This window comes from Callithrix jacchus, chromosome 14 (genome assembly GCF_049354715.1).
Source record: "Callithrix jacchus isolate 240 chromosome 14, calJac240_pri, whole genome shotgun sequence".
In the NCBI taxonomy this organism is placed as follows: Eukaryota; Metazoa; Chordata; class Mammalia; order Primates; family Cebidae; genus Callithrix; species Callithrix jacchus.
This window is the reverse complement of record NC_133515.1, coordinates 88,532,226-88,553,891: the sequence shown is the minus strand read 5'-3', so window position 1 is coordinate 88,553,891 and position 21,666 is coordinate 88,532,226. Positions and strand designations below refer to the sequence as shown.

Below are 21,666 nucleotides of genomic sequence, written 5' to 3'. Positions count from 1 at the left end.
AAGTTAAAAATGTAAATGAAAAATGTTTTTAGTACTGTTAGCTCAAGGCTGAGTATACTGACATGCCTCTAAAAAGAGTTGGCTGGGCTAGGTGCAGTGGCTCATGTCTATAGTTCCAGCTACTTGAGAGGCTCAATTTAGCCCAGGAGTTCGAGGCTGCAGTGAGCCGTGATTCCACCACTGCACTTCAGCCTGGGTGATAGAGGGAGACACTGTTTCTAAGGAGAAAAAAAGAAAAGAAAAAAGAGTTGGCGGAAGGGACAAAACCACAAAGCCATAAAGGGATTAAAAGCTATATTTGACTACAGAATTTTAAAACAATTCTGTAGGGCAAAAATCACGATAAGCAAAGTTAAGAGACAAATAACAAGTTGCAGAGTATATTTTCAACTCATATCATAGTTATGACCTCATTTCCTTAATACATAAAGAGCTCCCAGAAATCAATAAGAAAAAGACCAACAACTCAAGGAACAGATAACAAATATGAATGAACAACTCCTAGGAGAGGCAATACAGATAACTCTGAAACATATGAAAAGATAATCAGCCTTCCTTATAATAAGAAACATGCAAATTAAAATGGCTGAATTCCATTTTGCCAATCCTCACCTCCCACCTGGCAAAAAAAAAAAAAAAAAAAAAAAAAAAAAAAAAAAAAAAAGCTTGATAACACATCAAGTATAACATAGTAATGACTGAGGTGTAAGAAACAGGCACACTTATAAGTTACTGGTAGGAGTTTAAATTGTAACTTCTTCCATTGAGGACAATTTTGCAGTATCAATTACAAAACTATATATACTTTACTTTGAAATTCTTTTTTTCTTTTTTGAAACAGAGTCTCGCTCTGTCGCCTAGGCTGGAGTGCAGTGGCATGATGTCAGTTCACTGCAACTTCCACCTCCCAGGTTCAAGCCATTCTCCTGCTTCAGCCTCCCGAGTAGCTGGAATTACAGGTGCTTGCCACCACGCCTGGCTGCTTTTTGTATTTTTAGTAGAGACATGGTTCGTATTGGCCAGGCTGGTCTTGAACTCCTGACCTCAAATGATCTGCCCACCTTGGCCTCTGAAATTCTTTTTCTAGGATTTTATTCTCTAGATATATCTCAGTACAGTTGGAATGGTGTATTTATTGTAGCTGATTCACTATAGCATTGTTTGAAATGGCAGAAGATTGGAAACAACCCAAATGTCTGTCGATGAATCTGTTTAATAATATATGGTACATCTACACAGTGGGGTACTATGAAACGGTGGAAAAAAACAAAGTTCTTTATGTACTCACATGAAAAAATATCTAAGGTTTACTGGTATGTGAAAAAGCAAACTGCTGAACTCTGTGTGTGGCATAGTATCACTGATGTCAAAACGAGAAGGAAAAGGATATATGGGAAAATGTATGCGTGTATTTCTATACAGCCGTTACATGGACACACTGTGTCCTTAGACGGAAACATGGGAAACTAGATAGCATTCCTTTGCCTGTGGGAGGTCAATTGCATGAACTGCAAGGTAGGAGTAGGAGGAAGACCTTTTAAATGTAACAATTAAAACAAAAATTGAATTTGTATTATGATTCTGAAGGAGATTTATACTATGCAAGTTTTATGAACATCAGTAAGATGCACACCTGGGAGCCTGGATTTAGAAACAGAACGTCTCCATTGTCTCATAGCCTCCTAGAGCCTCTGCCCACCCCATCCCCCGCTCTGGCCACTCTTTCTCCTGTTTCTGTCCCTGTGTAAATGTCTCCCTGGGCAAGCTTTCTGTAACTTTCTCTAAACTTTTCTGGTTTTCCTCTTCCTGCCTCACTCTCCGTGCTCGTGCTCATTTGTCTGCAGCCTACCTCTGTCCTTGCGTTTTTCTCCAGAGCAAGCCCTGCAGTCAGGCAAGTGTGGAGGAGGCGAGTGTGGAGGAGACCAGCATGGAGTCAGAACTGGAGCTGGCTGAGCGAACAGAGATGGAAGGAGAAAAGGAAGCAAGCCTGGTGGAGGGGGAGAAGGGAGAAGAGGAGGAGACCCCGCCCTCCCCCTGGGTCATCCACCCCAATGATGTCCTCAAGATTCTGAAGGCCTTCGTCAAGGGTCTGAGGAAGCCTAGGTGGGCTGCGGGGCTGGAGGGCTTGCCTGAGACCAGAACCAGGGGAGCTGGATGGGCCGGGGAGCCAGGCAGAGCCAGTGAGTGAAGAGGCCACTGGGCAAGAGTCGGGAAGTAAGGGCAGAGCTATCTGAAGGTGAGCTGGGGGAACCAGTTGCTGGACAGACTCAGGAAAGCAATGGGGTGTAGTTGTGCTGTGCACTTTTCTCGTTCATCATTCATTCAGCAGACATGCACTGAAGTCTGCTGTGTGTGGGCACTGTGGTGACACTGCCTTGTGATCAGAGCAATAGTCCAAGCACATCCAAGGTGCACCGTTGTTCAGAGGAGGAAGTGGCTGTCTCCATGTGGCATGTCAGAGAGGGTTTTGGGAGGAAAGGGCACCGGAATTGGGTGTTCTCAGGCAGAAAAGATGGGGTAAGGGCATTTCAGGATGCAGCAGCGTGGGGAAGGTCTGGTCTGTTCAAGAATCATCACAGGTCTAGCTGGAGTGTCAAGGGCCTGGGAGGTGGCACTGGTGGATGCCAGCCAGGTCTTGGAGAGCCTTTAACGATTAAAGCAAAAATTTAATTGTATCATGATTCCAAAGGAGATTTATAACATGCAAGCTTTATGAATGTCAATTAGATGCACACCTGGGAGCCGGGATTTAGAAACAGAACCTCTCCATCATCTCATAGCCTCCTAGATCTTAGGCCCAGTGCACCTAAGATTTTTATCTTTACCCCTTGGTGGGTGGGAGCCAGAAAGGATTTGAAGCAGTTGAGGAGCCGTGATTAACCTTGCCTTTTAGAGAGATCGTGGTGGCGGCAGGGAAGGGATGATGCTGGATACAGGGAGAGCATCAGGAGGCTCGTCCAGGTGGGAGCTGAGGATCCCCCAGATTAAGGCTGTCATGGGGGATGGAGAGGACATGACTGAATTCAAGTGCTGTTTTGAATGCACTGGTGCAAGAGATGGGCACAGTGATGAGCTGTAATGCTGGCAAGGTAACTGATTGGGAGAGAGAGAGGTGGGTGAAACACTGATTATGCCTTCACAAAGGTAGCAGTGGTACCGAGTCAGGAACATTGATGATAAGCACATGTTCTTTCTGAGAACCTGCCGCCAGTTCAAGGCCAGCCTGGCCAACATGGTGAAACTCTGTCTCTACTAAAAATGCAAAAATTATCCAGGTGTGGTGGTGGGCGCCCAGAGTCCCAGCTACTCTGGAGGCTGAGGCAGGAGAATCGCTTGCACCTGGGAGGTGGAGTTTGCGGTGAGCCAAGATAGCCCCATTGCACTTCAGCCTGGTAACAGAGCGAGACTCCGACTCAAAAATAAATAAATAAATAAAAATAAGGAGAACCTGCCACCATGTAATAAACTTGGATTGTTAAGTGGGAAGGCAACAGGTGGGAAAGCGATAAGCCTGTGACTGGCACTGCCTGGGGGCCTGGGTAGTGCCCGGTGGAGATGACGGTTGCAGTGCTCTTGGCCTTCAGGGACTCGCAGGCCCCGCTGAGGGTGCAGAAGAGTGTGCGCAGCAACTCCAAGGACTCGGAGTACTGGCGGGCCCTGACCACGGTGATCCCTCCCTCCAGGCTGAACCTCTGGGATGCCCTCTACACGGCCTTGGAGAAGTACCAGTAAGTGTGCAAGTCATGGAGCAGGATGGCGCTGGCGGGTGGGTGAGGAGCGGTTGCCGGGAGCAGCCCACGTTTCCTGCCTCCCTGTCCCACCAAATCTGGGAGGGAAGAGCCGCCCTTGGCAACTCCTGTGTGGTGGGTCCTGTGGGGCAGTGGGTCTTGGGGCCCTGTCCTGCCTGTTCTGTTCCCGCTAGCCTGGCTCACCTGGTGGCTGGGTAAAGAATATGGTTCTGGAGTCTCCCTCCACCTGTGGCCAGAGCAGAAACACCAAGACCCTGGCCCCTACTGGGCAGAGAGGATGGAGGATTCAGTGAGCCTCTAACCGATTTTTCTGTCCAAAGCCTTGTCCTGACCCAGAGGGCCAAGCTGCTGTTGGAAAACAGTTCTCTAGAGCAGCAGAACACAGAGCTGCAGGCGCTGCTGCAGCAGTATCTGACCTCTAAGGTGGGCATCAGGGCCTTCCAAGGAGGGGTGGCAGGTGGTGGGGGTGGGGACAGGGGACAGGAGCTGGCAGTAGGGAACAAGGAGTCCCCTCCCCACCAGAGGAGATGTGATGTGAAAAATCAACAGTGGCACCTTGAGACAATTACTGGGCAAAGGAGTAGATCTTGCCTGAAGTCTCCTCCTGGATAGCTCTGGGGTGACAGTGTCTCTTTGATGCTGAGGTTTCTGGTGCCAGTGGCCTGCTGGGACCACTCTGTGTGAAGCAGTGCCACAGCCAGGAGCAGCTCCCCAGCTACAGAGCCCCCAGCTGTGTTTCTTCTTCCATCGTCCCTACTGCTGTGTGACGTGGACAGGGAGGAAATGATGCTCCCCTTTTCATAAAAAGGACAATCACAACTTGGAGAGTTTGCAACTTATCCAGAGCCTGGGCTCTTTCCACCTGCCAGCCCCGGTTCCCTGACTGAGATATGACTGGAGGGTCATCCTCACATGGGGGAGGAGGCTTTGCTGGGGCAGCTATTCCCTGGCCCCCATCTGTGCCCACCGCTGCAAAAGTTGTGGGCAACTTCCCCATGGCCTGGCAAGAGGAGAAGGAAAAAGTTGGATACTAACATTTCCTGCCCTGCAGGTGTGGGCTCCAGGAACTGGGGCTGTAGGCCAGGAAGGCCATGGCATAGCTGTTAGTTGCACACGTGTGAGGTGACTGGGGCCAGCCCCAAGTCCAAGCTCAGGGGCATGTGGCCCCAACATGGTCCCAGGTGCCAGGCCATGCCTGAAAGGGGAATGTAGTGAGCCTTGGCCTCACTACATAATGACCCTTGACCTGTAACAGGGCCCAGGCATTCTGGACTGTATGGGTTCTGCTTCCACAGATGCTACTGTGTACAAGAGGCTGGGGTGGAGGAGGTGGAGCAGGCTAGACTGGCGATAGCATGAGTGCATGGGTGCATGGGTACATGAAGAGGGGAGAGGGGAATGGATGGGCGGGAGATGAAGAATGCTACCAGAGACCACAGCTGGAGCAGAAGCTAAGCAAGAAGGCCCAGGTTTATCTGCTGCAGGGAGGCAGCCCGTGGGTGATCAGCATCTCTCAGCTTTGGAGAGGACATGCGTGCAGGGCTTCTGAGGCCCGTGGGAGAGCCAGTGTCACTTGCAGGGGTGGCAAAGGAGGGCCCTGGGGAAAATGTAATGACCGTCACCCTTCCTTTCCAGATCAACTCTGAACTGCAAGTTCCTCCCACTCAGGTGTTGCGGATACCCACAAAATAGAGCTGGACCTTCAAAGCCCAGGGTGTTAGGGCTGGCCTGATGCTAGTGTCCATGCCGGAGCTGGCTCGTAGCACCCAATGGGCTGCACCTGGGCCCTGTCTCTGGAGTATCCAGAGCTGTCTTGCTGGTCTGGCAAAATAAGGAGCCAGAGGAGTTACCTATGTCCTGCATTATGATTAAAGCCTTTTAAAAGTTGTGGCTGAATCTCTTTAAAGAGGTCATGTCTAGTGAAACTAGGCTGCTAACCCTACCTCTGTGTCATGAGGGACTTTACCTCAGGCTCAGACTGTGGTGTGAGCCAGAGGCCAAGGCCAGGGGCCAAGGGGCTCCTTTCTTGCTTTTGGGGGCAGCTGGTTTCTATGGGTGGAGGCTGGAGCTTTTGGGCCCTTGTGGGGTCTTAAGCCTTCAGACTGGCCTAGGCCCAAAGGATCCTTTCCGTGCTTTGGGGGCCCCTGGGTCCAGGCTGGTGTGCCCTTCAGACTAGGGTGTGAGACCCCTCCTGTGGCCAGCTTGGGTGGGCAGCCCTGTGCCTGAGGCCTGCCTTGGACCCTGGGCGCCAGACTCCACTTGAAAGGGAAAGGCTATGGGAGCCGGTACTGAATCCACCAACCTAGAGTCCTGCTGCCTCTGCCCTGCACCTGCAGCGGCTCCTCTCAACTTGACCACTTCCCCCAACACCTGCGGCTCCTCCTCTCAACTTGACCAGTGCGGATTTGTCAGCTCAGTGCTTGACTTTTTTTATTTAGAGAAAAATCACCACTCAAGAAAACAAAAACAACCAACAGTAACCCAGAGGCAGGCAGGGGCAGCACTTAAGGGGGCAGCTCCCAGCTGCAGCTGAAAGGGCTGGAAGGAAAGGGGGACAGGTGTGCCCAGGATGGCGAGTCCCCTCTGCTGCTTCTCACAGCTCCTTAGCTGGGCTTGGGAGCACTGGCTGGGGCAGAGGGAGCTCTGGGAAGTATGGAAACCCACAGGCAGGACAGACAACACCCTGGGAAGCGAGAGGAGACAAGCAGAGCCCAGCAGTGGCAGAAGCAGCCACCCTGGGACTTGTGGGCAGGGTCTGGCCCCGGCTGCAGATCAAAGACCAGTGCTGTCAGCAAGGGACGTGACACAGGGATACCTTTTGCTCCTTCATTCTTTTTAAACCCTGGGCACTGGCCCATGGTCCTTGGCTAATTTCACTAAAGCTTCAATCCTGTACTTGGAAGGCCTGGGGAGGATTTTTGGAGGCTTCCTCTGGAGCCTGGGCCTGAAGAAGGGCGGCATCTCAGCCAGATGGGGCAAGAGAGACCCATTCCAGGTCCCCACCCCATCCAAGGCTCACCAGCCTAGAGGCAGGGGTCAGAGGAGCAGGACTGCGCAAGCGGCAGTCTGGGGCAGTGAGGACAGGCGGCCCCGCGGTAGGAGGTAAGCTCTGGGCCCACGGCATGAAGAGTGGGCACGGGGCACCTCAGGCTCTCCAGGGGAGATGGGAGAGGCCAAGCCACCGAAAGGAAATGCGGCAGGCCTGGGGAGCGGCTGGCGGGAGCTGGTGGCCTTCATGCCCCAAGGAGCTTTTTGACCATGTAGCCAGGGAGGCTGTAGAGGAAGAGCCCCAGCATAAGCAGCCCCAGCAGCGCCAGCACGATCTTGATGATGAGCCACTTGTACCGGGTGCAGATGAGGTACTTGATGGACTTGAGAGGGTTGAGGAACCAGACAAAGGCCGTGTCGGGCCGGCTGGGAAGAGGAAGAGAGGAGTCCATCAGCCAGTGGGCAGGAGCTGCCTCCCAATGCACCCCATCCTCTGTCCTGGACCCCAAAAGCAGTGAATGCTGAAGCCAGGATTTGAGCCCATTTCTTTCTTTTTTGAGATGGAATCTCACTGTTGCCCAGGATGGAGTGCGCTGGCTTACTGCAACCTCCACCTCCCAGGTTCAAGCGATTCTCCTGCCTCAGCCTCCCTAGTAGCTGGGACTACAGGCATGTGCCACCATATATGGCTAATTTTTTTGTATTTTTAGTAGAGATGGGTTTCATCCATTTGCCAGGATGGTCTCGATCTTCTGACCATGGGATCCACCTGCCTTGGCCTCCCAAAGTGCTGGGATTACAGGCATTGGCTGCTGTGTCCTGCCAGGTTTGATCCCATTTCTAAGTACCCAGCTTGCTGCTTACAAAACCCTATCCTCCCTGTGGGACCTCTGGGGCTCAAGTCTCCTCCCAAGGCCTAGATGGGAGCTACTTGCAGCATGGGGCAGCCTTGGCCCTGCAGGCAGTTCTCATGGTTAGCAAGCTCCTGTGGTCAGCTCATTCTGTGTACTTCCCCATGTCCTCGGTGAGACCAGTGTTTCAAAATCTCTTCCTTTTTGATGGACATAAACACCTGTTCCTACTGGGCCCTGCCGAGGGTCTGAGCTGCCCACTGTCAGGGTGCAGACCCACTCCACCTTCTGCAGAGCCTCCCAGCCGAGAAGCACTCAGCCAGCCTCACTATCGGTTGTTTGTGTTATAAAAACAATAGGTTTCATAAAATATCAAGATACAAAGTGAAAGTACCGAATATGCATTTTCAAACTAGTGCCTCCCAGAGGACATGGTGCGCAGCCTCAGAGCTGAGCTCAGTATTGGGAGGGACACCGGGCCAGGGCTTTGGCTCAGGGTGCCTGGTTTTGAATGGTTTTCACAGGCAAGTTAGGCACCTCTATCAACCTTGGTTTCCTCATGTATAAAATGGGGTTGCAAGCAGTTATCTACCTCCTGGGGTTGGTGCAATGGTGAAGTGAGCCAGTGCTTGGGGAGCTCTGAGCACCTGCAGTGGGTGTTCAGGTCATGGTGGTTATTAAATGTTTGAGTTGAGGCTGGGTGCAGTGGCGCGCGCACCTGTAATCCCAGCACTTTGGGAGGCTGAGGTGGGCAGATAACAAGGTCAAGAGATAGAGACCATCCTGGCCAACATGGTGAAACCCCGTCTCTGCTAAAAATACAAAAATTAGCTGGGCATGGTGGCATGCACCTGTAGTCCCAGCTATGAGAGGCTGAGGCAGGAGAATTGCTTGAACCCAGGAGGCGGAGGTTGCAGTGAGCTGAGATCGCATCACTGCACTCCAGCCTGGTGACAGAGTGAGACTCCATCTCAAGATAATAATAATAATATAATAATAAAATGTTTGAGTTGAATGGAACCATGAAAGGCAGAAAACAGCCTTGGACTGGGAGGTCACACACTAGTGAGTACCATTTCCAGACCCGCTGGCTAACCTTAGCCACACCCTTCCCTCTTCCCTGTCCATAGCTCAGCTTCTTTCTGCCAATGAAATTGTGTTAGAGTTTGTGAGAAACATGGCTGGGAGCAGATGTGGTGTGCAAAGAACACAGGATTGGCAGTTGGGAAACCTTGGCTTGAGTCCCGGCTCTATCCTAATTTGCTGGGTGACCTTGAGCAAGCTATTTCACCTCTTTGGCTTAACATGGAAAAATGTAAAATCGTCATTTCCAGCTCTGAGAGTCTGTTATTCTGTCATTAAAGCTTTGAAGTGGCTGTGTATGTGTGTGGGCTTAAGTGTGTGCGTGTGTGTGTGTGTGTGTGTGTGTGTGCATGCGCATGCCTGCCTAGCCCTTGGTCCAGAGGAAGAAGAGAGAAGTATCAGACCCAGGAGGCTGCCGGGCTCAGGCCCGAAGGATCTTCTTGACCAGGTAGCCAGGCACAGAGTAGAGGAACAGGGCGAGGAGGAGGAGCAGCAGTAGGAGCAGCAGCAGTTTGAGGAGCAGCCAGCGATACGTGTGCCACAAGAAGTAGCGAGCCGACTTGAGAGGGTTCAGGAACCAGATGAAGCTCGTGTCAGGCCGGCTGGAGCATGGAAAGCAGCGCAGAGGAGGGACAGGGAGAAGGGGTTGGGTGTGGCGAGGGGCCCGGACCAAGAAGGAAGCTGCCCTGGGCTGTGTGTGCAGTTCTAGGCACCGCTCTGGCCATGAAGGCTGGCTGAGGTCCCAGAGGCCACCACTGGAGCTGACTCTTCAGCAAAAGCTAGGAAGGGAATAGCATTTATCTCTGCTAAATGGTGTCTTTACTGGAAAAGTCCTGCTCTCCAGCACTCCTAGCCCATCCTCTGGTTCAAAGGGATGTAGTGGTATTCCGGGCCGGCAGAGGGTAGGGAGGAAGCTCCCCTATAATGAGGCTGTGGCCCAGGAAGGGATAGGGTGTCTGGGGAGTGTCTCCTTCCTGTTCCAGTGCCCACAAGAACCAGCATGGGGAGGGGCTGGGCAGGCAGGGCACTCACTTGGGTTTCTCTAGGGGGTCAGGTTCATTGCGGGCCAGACCCACTGGGTTCTTCTCTGCCTCTTCTGCTGTTAGTAAATGCAACTCAGCCTCCACCTTGCCCTGCAGAGAACAGACAGGTCCCAGAGTCCAGGCCAGGTGCTGGACCTTTAGCACCCCAGCCCTGCCTACTGCCTGAGCTAGAGGGGGTGCGCACCGTGAGCTCAAACTCATCGTTCTCATTGCGGGCCAGGAGGGGCCACCAGCCTTTGACGCGCTTTTGCTTGAAGATGGACACCAGGGGCACGTCCACCTCCCCGGTGGCCATGTCCATGGTGCACTGCTTGGCTGTCTTGGCGCCCCGAGGGAACCGGTTCAGGTCCAGCTCGATGGCCCCTGTGGTGACCTCAGAGTCAGCTCTGAGTGAACGGGGCTGGGGTTGGGTGGGGTAGGCAGGGTCTGGGCTTCTCGGCCCCTTGTTTGCCGAGTGCAGACCTCCCGAAGCCCAGAGCTCATCTTCCTGCCTCACTTCAGCAACTGGCCTCAATGAAAGCATGCTCGTGAGCTCCCTGGGCAGTCCCAGCCCTCACACTTCACTCAGGTCCTTCTTTCACCCCAGAGGGTCTCTCCTGGGGTCTCCCCTGCCACTCCCCACCATGCATTCTGTCAAAGACCTGCTAATCCCACAAGCTTGCCGAGGCAGATTAGAATTTTAGGGGGAACCCTGCTTTACAGAGAAGCAACCTGAGGCCCAGGGAAGTTTCCTGACTCCCTTAGGGAGCCTTTCCCCTCCCCCATGAGCACTGACTGCCCCCTTCTTGGTGTGTCCAAAGCTTGTTGTCAGTTTGGTTATGACACTTAGGACATCTGGCCTGGGAATGCTTAGGTGGGTCCTTGGGGGTGGAAACCCGTTGGACACCTGTGGGTCTCACAAATTGGAAGCAATAATGCCTCCCCCCAGGGCAGGGTTCTCCCTGTCCCTTCCTCCCTGGCCCCTGCCCCTCCTCAGTTCTGGATCCTGAGCCCCCCATCCACGCCCTGCTGTGCACCCAGAAAGTCGTCAGCGGAGAAGTGGTCCGCATCCCAGATCTGCAGGGTGAGCCGCGCGGGGATCTTGTACTCAGTCTCATCCCAGGAGAACATGGACTCCTTCTTGGAGATGACGATCTTCTCTTCCGCCGCCAGGTAGTCGAAGGGGAACAGGTAGCGCCAGTTGAAATTGCCCTCACCGGTGAGGGAATGGTAGTGGACATCTGTGTCCTGCTTGTCCTCCTGCTGGCCCTTCAGCCACCTGCGAGTGCCACATCTCCACCCCTGTGGCCAGGCCGGCGGGGCCTCTCCCACCCACAGCCACCTTCCCCCTGCCTCCTCTCCTGCCCCCCAGAAAGCAGAGCCCCCCCCAGCTTAGTCCCTCCCATGCAGGGACTGCTAACACACCCCCGCACGAAGATGTCACTGGACTTCTCCCCTGTGAAGAAGTCGTCGTCCTCCAAGACCACCTCATCCGTGTTCCAGATGATGACCCGAAGCTCATACCTGGGCCCGGGGAGAGAGGGCTGGTTAGCGGCCTCCGTGGGGGTTATGCCAGGGTGCCCGGGTGCCAGGGCTGGGATGGCAGGTGGAGAGAAGCCTGGGGGAACTTGGGGTCAGCAGGGGGCCTGGGCCAGGCTGGGGCTGGAGTGATGGGGGTTGAGGGAGCAGAGGCATGAGAGGGAGGGCCCGCCAGGCACATGGCTGTGGGTGGCAGGCGGAAGCCACCCTTTGTTTCAGATGCTAGTTCCAAGAGAAGTGTGCTTAAGCCCAGTAGCAAGCAATGGAAGCCCATGGAATCTGGTTTCCTGCATGTCCCTGTCCCCACAGGATTTTCCCCTGGAGATTTAATTGTATTTATGAATATATTTGTGTATTTATGTAGTCCTTTCAATCATTAAGAGTAAGGCTGAGTCATTCACTAAAAATTGATCCGAGCATGGCTCTCCTTGGATTGCAGAAAGGGCTGTGAGCCCAGAGTGGCCCAGTGGGTTGGGTGCCCCCTAGTGACAGGACCTGGAACAGCCGACTCAGGACCTCAGGTTTCCAGCACATTCTTGGCAGAGCTGGCTGCACTTGCCTGGGCCAGTGCAAACAGGAGTTCAAGACCAGCCTGACCAACATGGTGAAACCCCGTCTCTGCTAAAAATACAGAAAAATTAGTCAGGCATGGTGGCGAGTGCCTGTAGTCCCAGTTACTTGGGAGGCTGAGGCAGGAGAACTGCTTGAACCTGGGGAGGCAGAGGTTGCAGTGAGCCTAGATCGCACCACTGCACTCTAGCCAGGGCGATAGAGTGAGACTCCGTCTCAAAGAAAAAAAAATGCAGGGCCACTTGTCATAAAGAATTTCAAGATGGCAACTTCAGAGCATGGAAACAAGAGTGGGACTGTGTGTGGCTTCCTCCGTCCCTGAAGCCATCCCTGAATCCAGGCACTGTCTGGCAGCTGGGCTCAAACCTGCCACTTTACAGATGGGAAACCTGGGTTCTTTTCACTCCGCCATGTCCTGCCTCTTCCAGGTACTCACTCCTGCACACATCACCGGCAGGCATTTTAAAGGAAACTCGGCAGAACATCACACTAGCCTGGATGTGAGGACGACCCAGGGCGGGCTCCCAGGGGTTGTGTGTGTTGTGAAGGAGTGTGTTAGTGCGGGCAAGTGTGTGGGTGCCCATGGGAGTGCTGTGCTGTGCGTGTGCATGAGATGCACGTATGGGGTGCATTGACTGTGCAGGTGGATGTGTGCTGCGTGGGGCTCATCTCCCTCACCAACAGTGCAGGGTAGAAGGCCTTGTCCTGCCTTGGCACATGGGGGCTCTCCAGGACATGCCCTAAACTCTACTGATTGGTTGGTCAGTTTTTACCCCATAAGGCCCAGTGGCCACACCCAGGTCCTTGGGATGCCAATTGGCCAAGGCCATCTGGGCCTGAGCCTCCAGCAGGAAGTCTTGGGCCATGGAGGGAAGTGGGTGGGGTGGACTGGGAGGGAGTAGCACTGGGCCCCGGGACGCTCACTTCTTGGGCTTCCGAGGGGAGATGTCCAGAGGCGTCCCAGGGGCTGGCATGTCCATGGGGAACATGTCCACCCACAGCTCCAGGCGGCCCTGAGGAAGAGGGTTGTGGCAGATCTCCCAGGCCTTCTCCCTCTGCCCAGGAAGGTCAGCTCTCCTCTCCCTCCTAACCTTTGTTCTGTCAAGGACCCAATTCATCCATTTCCATCTTTGGATGCCAGGAATTCCTATGATGTCACCAATAGCCAATCACGGCTTCTGAGGGAGACAACCCAGGTGTGCCTGAGCTGATGTAATTCTCACTCAAAGCAAAGTCACATTCAAGTTACCCCGAGGGACCTTGGTAAGGAGGTGCCTGCCAGGTTTTCTGGAATGTTTCGGACAGCGAGAGGCCTGAGAGGCCTGGCTTCTACCTTTACCAAACCAGGCTGGAAATCCCTGATTCTCAATACCCAAGACCCCCAGTCTTGGCCATGCCAGTGTCACCTGCTCGATGCCCGGCTTGTCGGGATTGAGCAGCGGCCTCGTCTCCACGTGTTCCGGCACTAGGCGGCAGCCCGCGCGGGGGATGTCCTCCCAGTGCCTCAGGGCTGACAGTGCCACGTGCTCCTCCGTGGGCTTCTTCTGACCTGTGGATGCCGGTGGCTCAGCTGCCCACATGGCTCAGCAGAACCAGGAAACCTTTGCTGGGGCTAGGGACTCAGGAGCACAAGGAAGCCCCTGTGCCATCACCTGTCTACCCCACCTCCTTTTTACTGTTGGGGAAACTGAGGTGCCGAAGGAGAATTGGCCTGCCCAGGGTCTTAGCTGCCCCACAGGGCCAAGAGAGGTCTGTGCCCTTGGTCCTCTGCTGGGGGAAGCTGACTGGAGAACTCTGCTGGGCTGTGAGAGAGAGGTCAGGGAGGGGAGAATCCACTTCCTGTCCCAGCACCTGAAAGTGATCAGATACCAGCACAGACACCTCCTGATTCTCTGCTTCTCTGGGAAGTGCCTCATGGAGACAGGAGTAAGTTTAGGGATTAGAGCCAGATGGACCTGGGCCAATGCCCTTGTTCTGCCTCTAAAGAGCCACATGACCTTGGGCAAGTACTAGAACTAGGATCTTGGTTTGTTCATCTGCAGAATGGGGATAGCCTCTCTACCTCATTGAGATTCAGACAGAGAGAAAGCAGGTGGGACTGCTCTGTACCTGAGGGGTGGAAGCACAGAGGCTGGGCAGGCAGAAGCGGGGCTCTGGGCTGATGAGCAGAGGATCGCTAAGCCCAGGCTTAGGCTGAGGACACCCCAGGCTAGGTCGTGAGGTTCCGCAGGGAAGTGTAGGCCCCTCCTGGCCTCTGAACCCCCCCTGAAGAGGGAGCAGACGGCTACATCCAGTGCCCCATTACCATTCTCGTCTTCAATCTCAGAGGGCCCAGTGAAGACTCGGTTGGCCACCTTCACTCTCCCAGGGGGTCCAAAGTGGGGGCCGTCTACTTTGCTGTCTTTGCAGAGGCGGGTCAGGATCTGGCTGGGCTTCATGGGGTCCCGCCAGATATTGTAGCCATGTCTGTGAGAGGGGACACATAGGCTTGGAGGGGCTAGGTGGGACTAAGCTGTCCTGGATGACAGCTAGTTGTGGCCAATTCTCTAAAGCTAGCTGTTGCCCTCATCAGCAAGTGAGCCTGATTTCTCCTGCCCTGGGCCCCAGGCTCACCTGAGACACTAGGGCTGCTGGAGGCTGAACCTTCCTGCCCTGGGCCTTGGCCCATGTATCAGTGTCCCCAGCCCAGCCCCACTGCGTCCCTTCACTGTGCCCACTCCTCTGGAACCTCAGAGACTCCCATGAGGAAACTGAAAACCAGAGAGGTGAAGGGACTTGGCCAGGGTCACACAGCCTGTAAGTGGCAGAGCTGGCCTGGATCCCCAGGGGACTCTTCCTCTCCTCCTCTGCTGGCCCCTACCTTCCCTAGCCCACTTGTCTCTCCTCATCCTGCCTCCTCTGTCCTGGAATTCTCTGGCCCTCTCCTGGTCTTGGGATCTGCAGTCCCATCCCCTGAAGGCTGTACGCAGGGTCTGTAGGAGCAGAGGCCTGGCCTGGGACAGAAACCTCAATATATCTACCTTCCCAAGTCACCACGATCTGAACCTCATTTTAGAGTGGAGGTGAAGCAGGCACACTGCCCCCGCCCTCTGCCCCGTGCCCCACACACGTGGAGTAGGTCTGGGCGATGCCACAGGTGGCACGGTGCTTGCTGTAGAAGCGGTTCTCCAGGTCAATCTTGGTTTCCCCAATGAGGTCATCTGTGCCCACCAGGTCCCAGTCATACACAGCCACCGTCAGCATGGATTCCATGGGGAATGAGGCCTCGATGTCAAAGGACCTAGCAGGGTGGAGTTAGGATAAGGTTTGAAGGGTGGGCTAGGGTGGGAGATGGTCTGGGCTGGAGAAGTTGGGCTGTGGCAGGCAAGGGCACCAAGAAGCCTTACTTCCCAAAGACAGGGTTGAGCTGCTTGGAGATGTAGTTCTCCTTGTCGCGGATGTCAGTCTTGCCTAGCCGGATGGCTATGTAGGGGTCAGCTTTGCCATTGATGTCTGCAGGGTGCAGGTCTGTGGCCTGGGATGGGGAGGAGGGCTGCCTGAGCAGGCTACCATGCCCTGCTCATCTTCCAGTGCCCCTACCAGGCTGCCTGAGGGTCCTATGATGGTGAGGGGCAGTGGCAGGAGCACTGGACCAGTTAGGAGATTTGCTGTGTGAGCCTAGGCAAGTGGCTACCCCTCTCTGGGCCTTGACTTCCTCCTCTAGAAAAGATGAGGACTAGATCAAATGACCTCCTTGGTGCCTCCCAGTCTGGGGCCGTCAGTATGCAGCTTCTTCCTTTTTTTCCTTCTTCTTCTTTTTTTTTTTTTTTTTGAGATGGAATCCTGCTCTGTCGCCCAGGCAGTAGTGCAATGGTGCAATCTTGGGTCATAGCAACCCCTGCCTCCCAGGTTCAAGGGATTCTCCTGCCTCAGCCTCTGGAGTAGCTGGGATTACAGGTTGTGCCACTGCCCGTGGCTAATTTGTGTATTTTTAGTAGAGATGGGGTTTCTCCATGTTGGCCAGGCTGGTCTCAAACTCCTGACCTCAGGTGATCTGCCCACCTCAGCCTCCCAAATTGCTGGGATTACAGGTGTGATTCCAGTCCCTCCCAGACAGGAGGATGGGGAGATGTGCAAGAAGGGGAAGCAACAGGAATCTCACCCGGACCACATAAACTCGGACCAGCACATTGATGGGGTCATTGCTCGGGATGCCCTGGAACATGCCGTAGGTGGGGTCGTAGCCAGCTTCCCAGGACACGTCCTCTGGGAGTGGCACTTTGTACACGCAGAGGGAGCCCTGGGCAAGGCAAATGTGGGTCAGGGTGTAGGTTTGCCCGGCACGGGTAGCAGTCAAAATAGCTAACAGCACCGGGAAGCCTGGACCCCGATGTGGCAGGGCCTTCGCCCTTTAGGAGCTGAGTCATGGGAAAGTCCGGGGCTCTGGACTTTCATGGAGGGAGTGGCCAGGGCAGTGGTGGGATGTGTGCGGGAGAACCTGTGTTGGGGAGGGGGCCGGGGGGTTGCTCAGGGGCTGGGCCTGGGCTCCTCGCCTGACCTTGAAGCGGCCCACAATGCGCTCCTCCTCGGTAGAGCCATCCTCGTCATCCCCGGTCTTGCCCCGAAGCAGGTTGAAAGTGTGCAGCCAGTCCTCAAAGTTATCAAACTCGGACTCCAGCTCTTTGGGGTACACCTGAACCAGACCATGCCATTAGGGGGCGCTGCCTGGTCTCTGGCTTTCGTCCTGCCCCATCTTTGGGATCACCCCCCCACCCCTCCCCCTGCCACTTCACCCCCGAATTCCCTAGAAGGCTCTGCTTCCAGGGTCTCACCTTAAGCTCATCAATCTTGGGTTTCTTCTTCTCAGGGGCCTCAGACCCCTGGCCAGAGCCAGAGCTCTGGGTTTTCTTCTTCTTCTCCTCTTTGGCGGTCCTTGCCTTCTCCTTGCCCTTCATTGGCCCCTTCAGGCCTGGCCAGAAGCAGAAAAGGAGGTGGAGCAGAAATAAGGCCTGGATTCAGACCCAGCTCTGACACTAATTTGCTTTACTGATTTAACTCTCTGATGTCCATGTACTGTCAAACGCAGACAATACTCCCTGGCATGCCCGCCTCATACAGGTGCTGGGGGCCCCAGGAAACTCATGCTCAGGAAGGTGTCCGAAGGCCATTAACATGCTCTTTGGCAGAGAGGGGCAGGAAGGAGCACAGGTTTGGGGACGGAGGCCTGTTCCTGCCCTTTTACTTTCCTCACTAGCTTCCCTCTTCTTGTCCCTAATAATAACACTCTGTGTTAGCATTTCCCAAAGTGCAGTCAGTGGAGCACCGGGTGCAGATGCTGCTGGCATGCTTTAGAAGAAACGGTGCTGCGGTCCAGTAAGCTGGAGAGATACTTTATACTATGTATTTCTAAAATACTTCCTTTTAGAGATGTATAATAACATTTGCAAAGTAAAGGCTCTGAAAAGTCCTGCACAGAAACAGGCTGTTTCAATCAGCTTTTCCTAAACTAATTTGACCAAAACTAATTTACTCCTTCTAGAACACCCATCAATTTTCTTCATAGAAAAGAGTCTGGAAAATGCTGGATGGAATGAGCTCTGAGGTTCCTTCCAGCTCTGATGTTCTGTGGCTCTAAATGTCTGTCTATCACTGTGGGTGCTGAACTGGTCAGAGTAAAAGCACTGTAGACAAGGGCCTTAGCCTGCCCAGTGCCCATGGATGACTGATGCTGTTTTCCTGGCTACTAAGAATGGGAGGGCTGGAGGCAGGGGAAAGAGAGGCAGGTGGTGGGTGGGCAGGAGAGCCGGCCACCCAGGGGCGGGGAGAAGGAGGCAGAATCCAGATTCCAGGGCTTACCCTCAGTATTGTCCATCTCATCCTTCTCCTCCAAGTCAATTCCAGAGGGCTCTTGTTGTCGAAGTTGCTGCCAAAAAATAAGATGAGAAGGAGAGAAGGTGGGTTTCCTGGGGAGGAGAGTGTTGACCCCAAACTGTGGGCCCAGACCAGTCTTAATGCGCTAGAAGACTGATGCACAGTCTTCCCGACTGCATTTCAGATCCACCATGTACTCTGCTTAAGTGAATTAAAAAGAAGTTTGTAATGTGTACCATGTGACTAATGGTACTTAGGGGTTTATGCATCTTTACACTGTGTATCATTTAAAAATAGTGTATCTTAATGCTGCTTTTAGTGGTATTAATAAATTGTTTTAATATAGAAAAGAATAACAGTAAGAAAATGTGCTATATTTTCTTTCACTCAGCACATCCCATCTTACTGGAAACTAGAAACCAGGTTTCAACTAAGTCGCCACCGCCACCTGGTGGCAGTCTGTGAAAATTGCAGGAATAGAGACAAGACAATTGGTAGCCTCTTGCAGCTCCAGCCTGGCCAACTTGATGGTGGGCAAATAGACTATTCATAGTCTCCAAAGATCTGTTCTCCTAGTTTTAGAAATTTTGCTGGGCACACAGCCACCTTGTTAAAGATTACATTTCCCAGCCTCCTTTGCAGATAAGTGTAGCTAAGGGACTAGATTCTGGTCAATGTGAGCAGTAGTGATATATGCAACTTCTGGGTTGGGCCCTGAAAAAGAAAGGGGTATGCCTCCTCTCCTCTTTAACCCTTCCTGTGCACTTGAACTCGAACATGATGTTGAGTCACCTCTACCCCTACAGACTTGAGAAACAAGAGGTCAGGATCTTAGTTCTTGACACCACTGAGCCACCATACCAGCCTAACCCCCACTCTCTGAGATGTTAAGTGAGAAACTACTGTCTTGTTCATGTCACTCTAACTTGATACAGCAGCTTAATGTGTGCTCTAACTAATATGGATGGTAAATATCACACCCAGCCCGGATCACAGAAAGGGCCTGGGAGAGAGTGTGACTGGATCAGCTCTGGCCCCACTGAGGAAACACAACTGCAGGCACATGTCCCTCCTGGCCAGGTGGCCAGTCAGAGCGCCCTGAGCTAGGTGGGCAGTATGGAGAGGATACAAACAACAGAGAGGGGAAATGCACTTTCTAGAACTTGCAATCTGGCTATACAGATGGAACCCACATATAGGGGAAGAATCATGCCCTACACATTCATGTGCTGATGACCAAGATGTATAAAATAAAACAGTATGGAGAAGAGTCATCAGGACTATTGATAAGCAGTTGTTCCCTTATAGCCTCTGAGAACATGTTTCTCCTTTTTCACAAAGTTCACCTCCTCTGGGACGCCTTCCCTGATTCCCCCAGACCATGATTTGCCTTTGTTATCACCTGATCCTCTAAGTGTCTGTTTACATGTCCACTTTGCCCAGTAAATTGGGGGCCCCTCAGGGCTGGTATGCTATCTTTTGGCTCCCATAGCACCTGGTATGGAGCCTGGCTCATTGCATATACCCAAGATGCATTTGTGGAATAAATCAATGAGGACAAAAGGAAACCAAGCCAGTAAGGTAGGCCGGATCACCATCTGGGAAGGCGAGTTCTGAGCAGGTTTCAAGGATGTGAGACAAGGCCATCCTAAGCTCACATGAATGGAGGTGGGACCCAGCTCCGGGGGCCATGGGAAAGAAGCTGGACAGGAAGGACTGAGTGTGGAGGGGTTGCCTCCCCTCACCCTGCCTGAGGTCTCACCTCCTTCATGGTGTCAATGGAGGCAAAGTACTTGGACCACCAGTCCAGCATGCTCTCGTCTGGCTCCTCCTCATCTGGCTCCTCCGCAGTGCCCTTCTTCTTCTTCTTCTTCTCCTTCTCCTCCTCAGCCTGTAGGTTGGCCAGGTCCAGAGTCCTACATGGGCCCCTGCTGCCTGGACAATCCTGAGCACCTACACCCATTCTGCCATCTGCTCGCAGGAAGCCTTGGGCTCCATGAGGCTCTGGAGAGCCACCCATGTCCAAAGGGTGCCTTGTTTTATGGAGGGGGTGCCATCACTCACAGAGGGTCATGACCTGCCCAGTGTGAGCCACTGGCCCAGGCAGGACTGGCACTCAGAGTCCTGCACCCAGCTCTTTTCCACTGCATCTTGGGGGAGATGTGGTGGCCCAAGCACATCTTGGGGGAGATGTGGTGGCCCAAGCAGATCAGGTGTCCCTGATGCTGGGCCCTATGGCCTGACACCGTTGCCAACATAGGGCCCTCTCACCCCAGAGCCCCTGCATGGTCCCCACACTCACCACATCCACCTTGACAACGGCATCAGAAGTCTGCAGAGGAACCGAGGAGACAAGGACAGAATTAGCCACTGGGCATGAGTGGCAGGCAGCATCCCAGCACAGGGTGCATGGAGGAGCCGAGATGGAAATTACTGGCAGCCCCTGTTCCCACAAGGCCAACTCTGCATTAATAAGAGCACTCTGACTGGTGAGTCTGCAAAGGGTCTGTGTGAGGATGTTTCTTTGGGTGGCCAAAGAAACGGGGTGGGGGAGGGGGAGCTTGTTCCAGGCTGGCCGGCATTCTGCCCTTCCCCGTAGAGCCTGCAGCTTGTAGGCCACTCCCACATGCAACCCCCAGGTGGCAGATCTCTCTCTGGCAGATCAACGGTCCTAGTCCCAAAGCCAGGAGGAATAGGAAGCTTCTACCTGGAAATCCTCCCCCTACTCAGGCCAGGGAAGTGTCATTTGTGAATGGCTGGGATGGAAAACAGGTACCCTTTGGAAAGGACACTGGTGATCTCAAGGAATCATTAAGGTGTCATTTGTTGGAGTAAAAATTATGGCAGATGATTATCTTAAATGGTGATGGCTTGCTCTCTTATACACACATACCACACACATGCATACATGCGCACATCTACCACATGCACGCACACATACACATTTACATACCACACACATGCACACGCACACACCACATGCATGTACATACAAGCACATTTACACACCACACATGCATGCACACACACCATACACACGCACATTTACACACCACATGCATGCACATTTACACACCATGCGCACACACATGCATTTACTCACCACATGTGCACACATGCACATATGCACCTACACCACACACATACACATTTACACAACACACATGCACATTTACATACCACATACACACATTTACACACCATACATGCACACATGTGCAGATGTACATACACCACATGCATGCACATTCGCACACCACACATGCACAAACACGCACATTTGCACACCACCCACATGTATGCATGTGCATATGCACATGCACCACACACACCACACATGAACATTTACACACCACACACATGCACACACAGGCATGTGCATTCCAGGACAATGTTAGGAGGGAGCCGTTTGCACACACATTCAAGGTCAGCCCCTGACAGTCACATGCCAAAGGAGGTTCTTATTGTTGTTCTTTCTCAGGGCAGATAGTCTGGTTCATAGGATGTGTTACACGAGGTCATACGTTCCCAGCCAGCGGGGGGCCGATCCCATCCGCCTTACCGCGTCCAGCTTCACCATGGTCTCCAGTTTCTTGATGGGTACCTCTGGCTCCATGTTCACCACGACCTCCCCTGTGGAGTGAGAGGAGGAGCCCCCATTGCACGGCACATGGCAGCGCCGGAGAAGCCTGACTGGACAGACAGGTGGACAGACAGGCAGACAGAGGAAGGAGCAAGAGGAACAGTGAGATTGGGGGGCAGGAAGGTGCAGAGAACTAAAGCTGATTCTGGAGCTTTCTGAGGGAGAGTGGACAAGGCAGTCAAGGGAGGAAAGATGGGCGTGGGGAGGGTGGAAGAGAGCCCGAGAGAAGGGGGAGCTGCAGAGGCTCGTGGGAAGGAGACAGTGGCAGGGAGGCCCTGGTCTTCTTCATCGGCCCGCGCAGGGGCCTTCTGCCCCCAGGTCCTCCCAGGCTGTCTCCAGCTCTGCCCTCTCTGGCTGTAGAGCTGGGGTCA

At 53.5% G+C, this 21,666-nt stretch overlaps 2 protein-coding genes across 14 annotated transcripts in view; one reads left to right on the top strand and one right to left on the bottom strand.

The window, feature by feature from the left end:
* Window positions 1–5,636, top strand: part of DRC1 (dynein regulatory complex subunit 1) — a 54,630-nt gene extending 48,994 nt beyond the window's left edge. For 2 of the 3 annotated variants that reach the window (XM_078349713.1, XM_035273600.3), the window contains 4 exons: window positions 1,874–2,103; window positions 3,585–3,728; window positions 4,070–4,172; window positions 5,385–5,636. In XM_078349713.1, coding sequence (XP_078205839.1) covers window positions 1,874–2,103; window positions 3,585–3,728; window positions 4,070–4,172; window positions 5,385–5,441 — 534 coding nt within the window. In that variant the 3' untranslated portion in view covers window positions 5,442–5,636. The remainder of the gene's footprint in view (window positions 1–1,873; window positions 2,104–3,584; window positions 3,729–4,069; window positions 4,173–5,384) is intronic. The other variant, XM_017964486.4, reaches the window with a different exon arrangement.
* Window positions 5,637–6,153: 517 nt separating this feature from the next.
* OTOF (otoferlin) overlaps window positions 6,154–21,666 on the bottom strand; it is a 97,632-nt gene continuing 82,119 nt past the window's right edge. For 3 of the 11 annotated variants that reach the window (XM_035273594.3, XM_078349704.1, XM_054244387.2), the window contains 18 exons: window positions 21,215–21,285; window positions 19,955–19,984; window positions 19,415–19,543; window positions 17,638–17,704; window positions 16,614–16,750; window positions 16,340–16,474; window positions 15,944–16,081; window positions 15,189–15,316; window positions 14,912–15,082; window positions 14,108–14,268; window positions 13,209–13,351; window positions 12,727–12,815; window positions 11,119–11,217; window positions 10,731–10,972; window positions 9,899–10,077; window positions 9,704–9,804; window positions 9,076–9,273; window positions 6,154–7,163 (listed from right to left, as the gene is read on the bottom strand). In XM_035273594.3, coding sequence (XP_035129485.3) covers window positions 9,093–9,273; window positions 9,704–9,804; window positions 9,899–10,077; window positions 10,731–10,972; window positions 11,119–11,217; window positions 12,727–12,815; window positions 13,209–13,351; window positions 14,108–14,268; window positions 14,912–15,082; window positions 15,189–15,316; window positions 15,944–16,081; window positions 16,340–16,474; window positions 16,614–16,750; window positions 17,638–17,704; window positions 19,415–19,543; window positions 19,955–19,984; window positions 21,215–21,285 — 2,201 coding nt within the window. In that variant the 3' untranslated portion in view covers window positions 6,154–7,163; window positions 9,076–9,092. Of the gene's footprint in view, window positions 7,164–9,075; window positions 9,274–9,315; window positions 9,451–9,703; window positions 9,805–9,898; window positions 10,078–10,730; window positions 10,973–11,118; window positions 11,218–12,726; window positions 12,816–13,208; window positions 13,352–14,107; window positions 14,269–14,911; window positions 15,083–15,188; window positions 15,317–15,943; window positions 16,082–16,339; window positions 16,475–16,613; window positions 16,751–17,637; window positions 17,705–19,414; window positions 19,544–19,954; window positions 19,985–21,214; window positions 21,346–21,666 lie in introns of those variants that run through there. The other 8 variants (XM_035273593.3, XM_035273595.3, XM_078349705.1 and 5 more) reach the window with 4 other exon arrangements.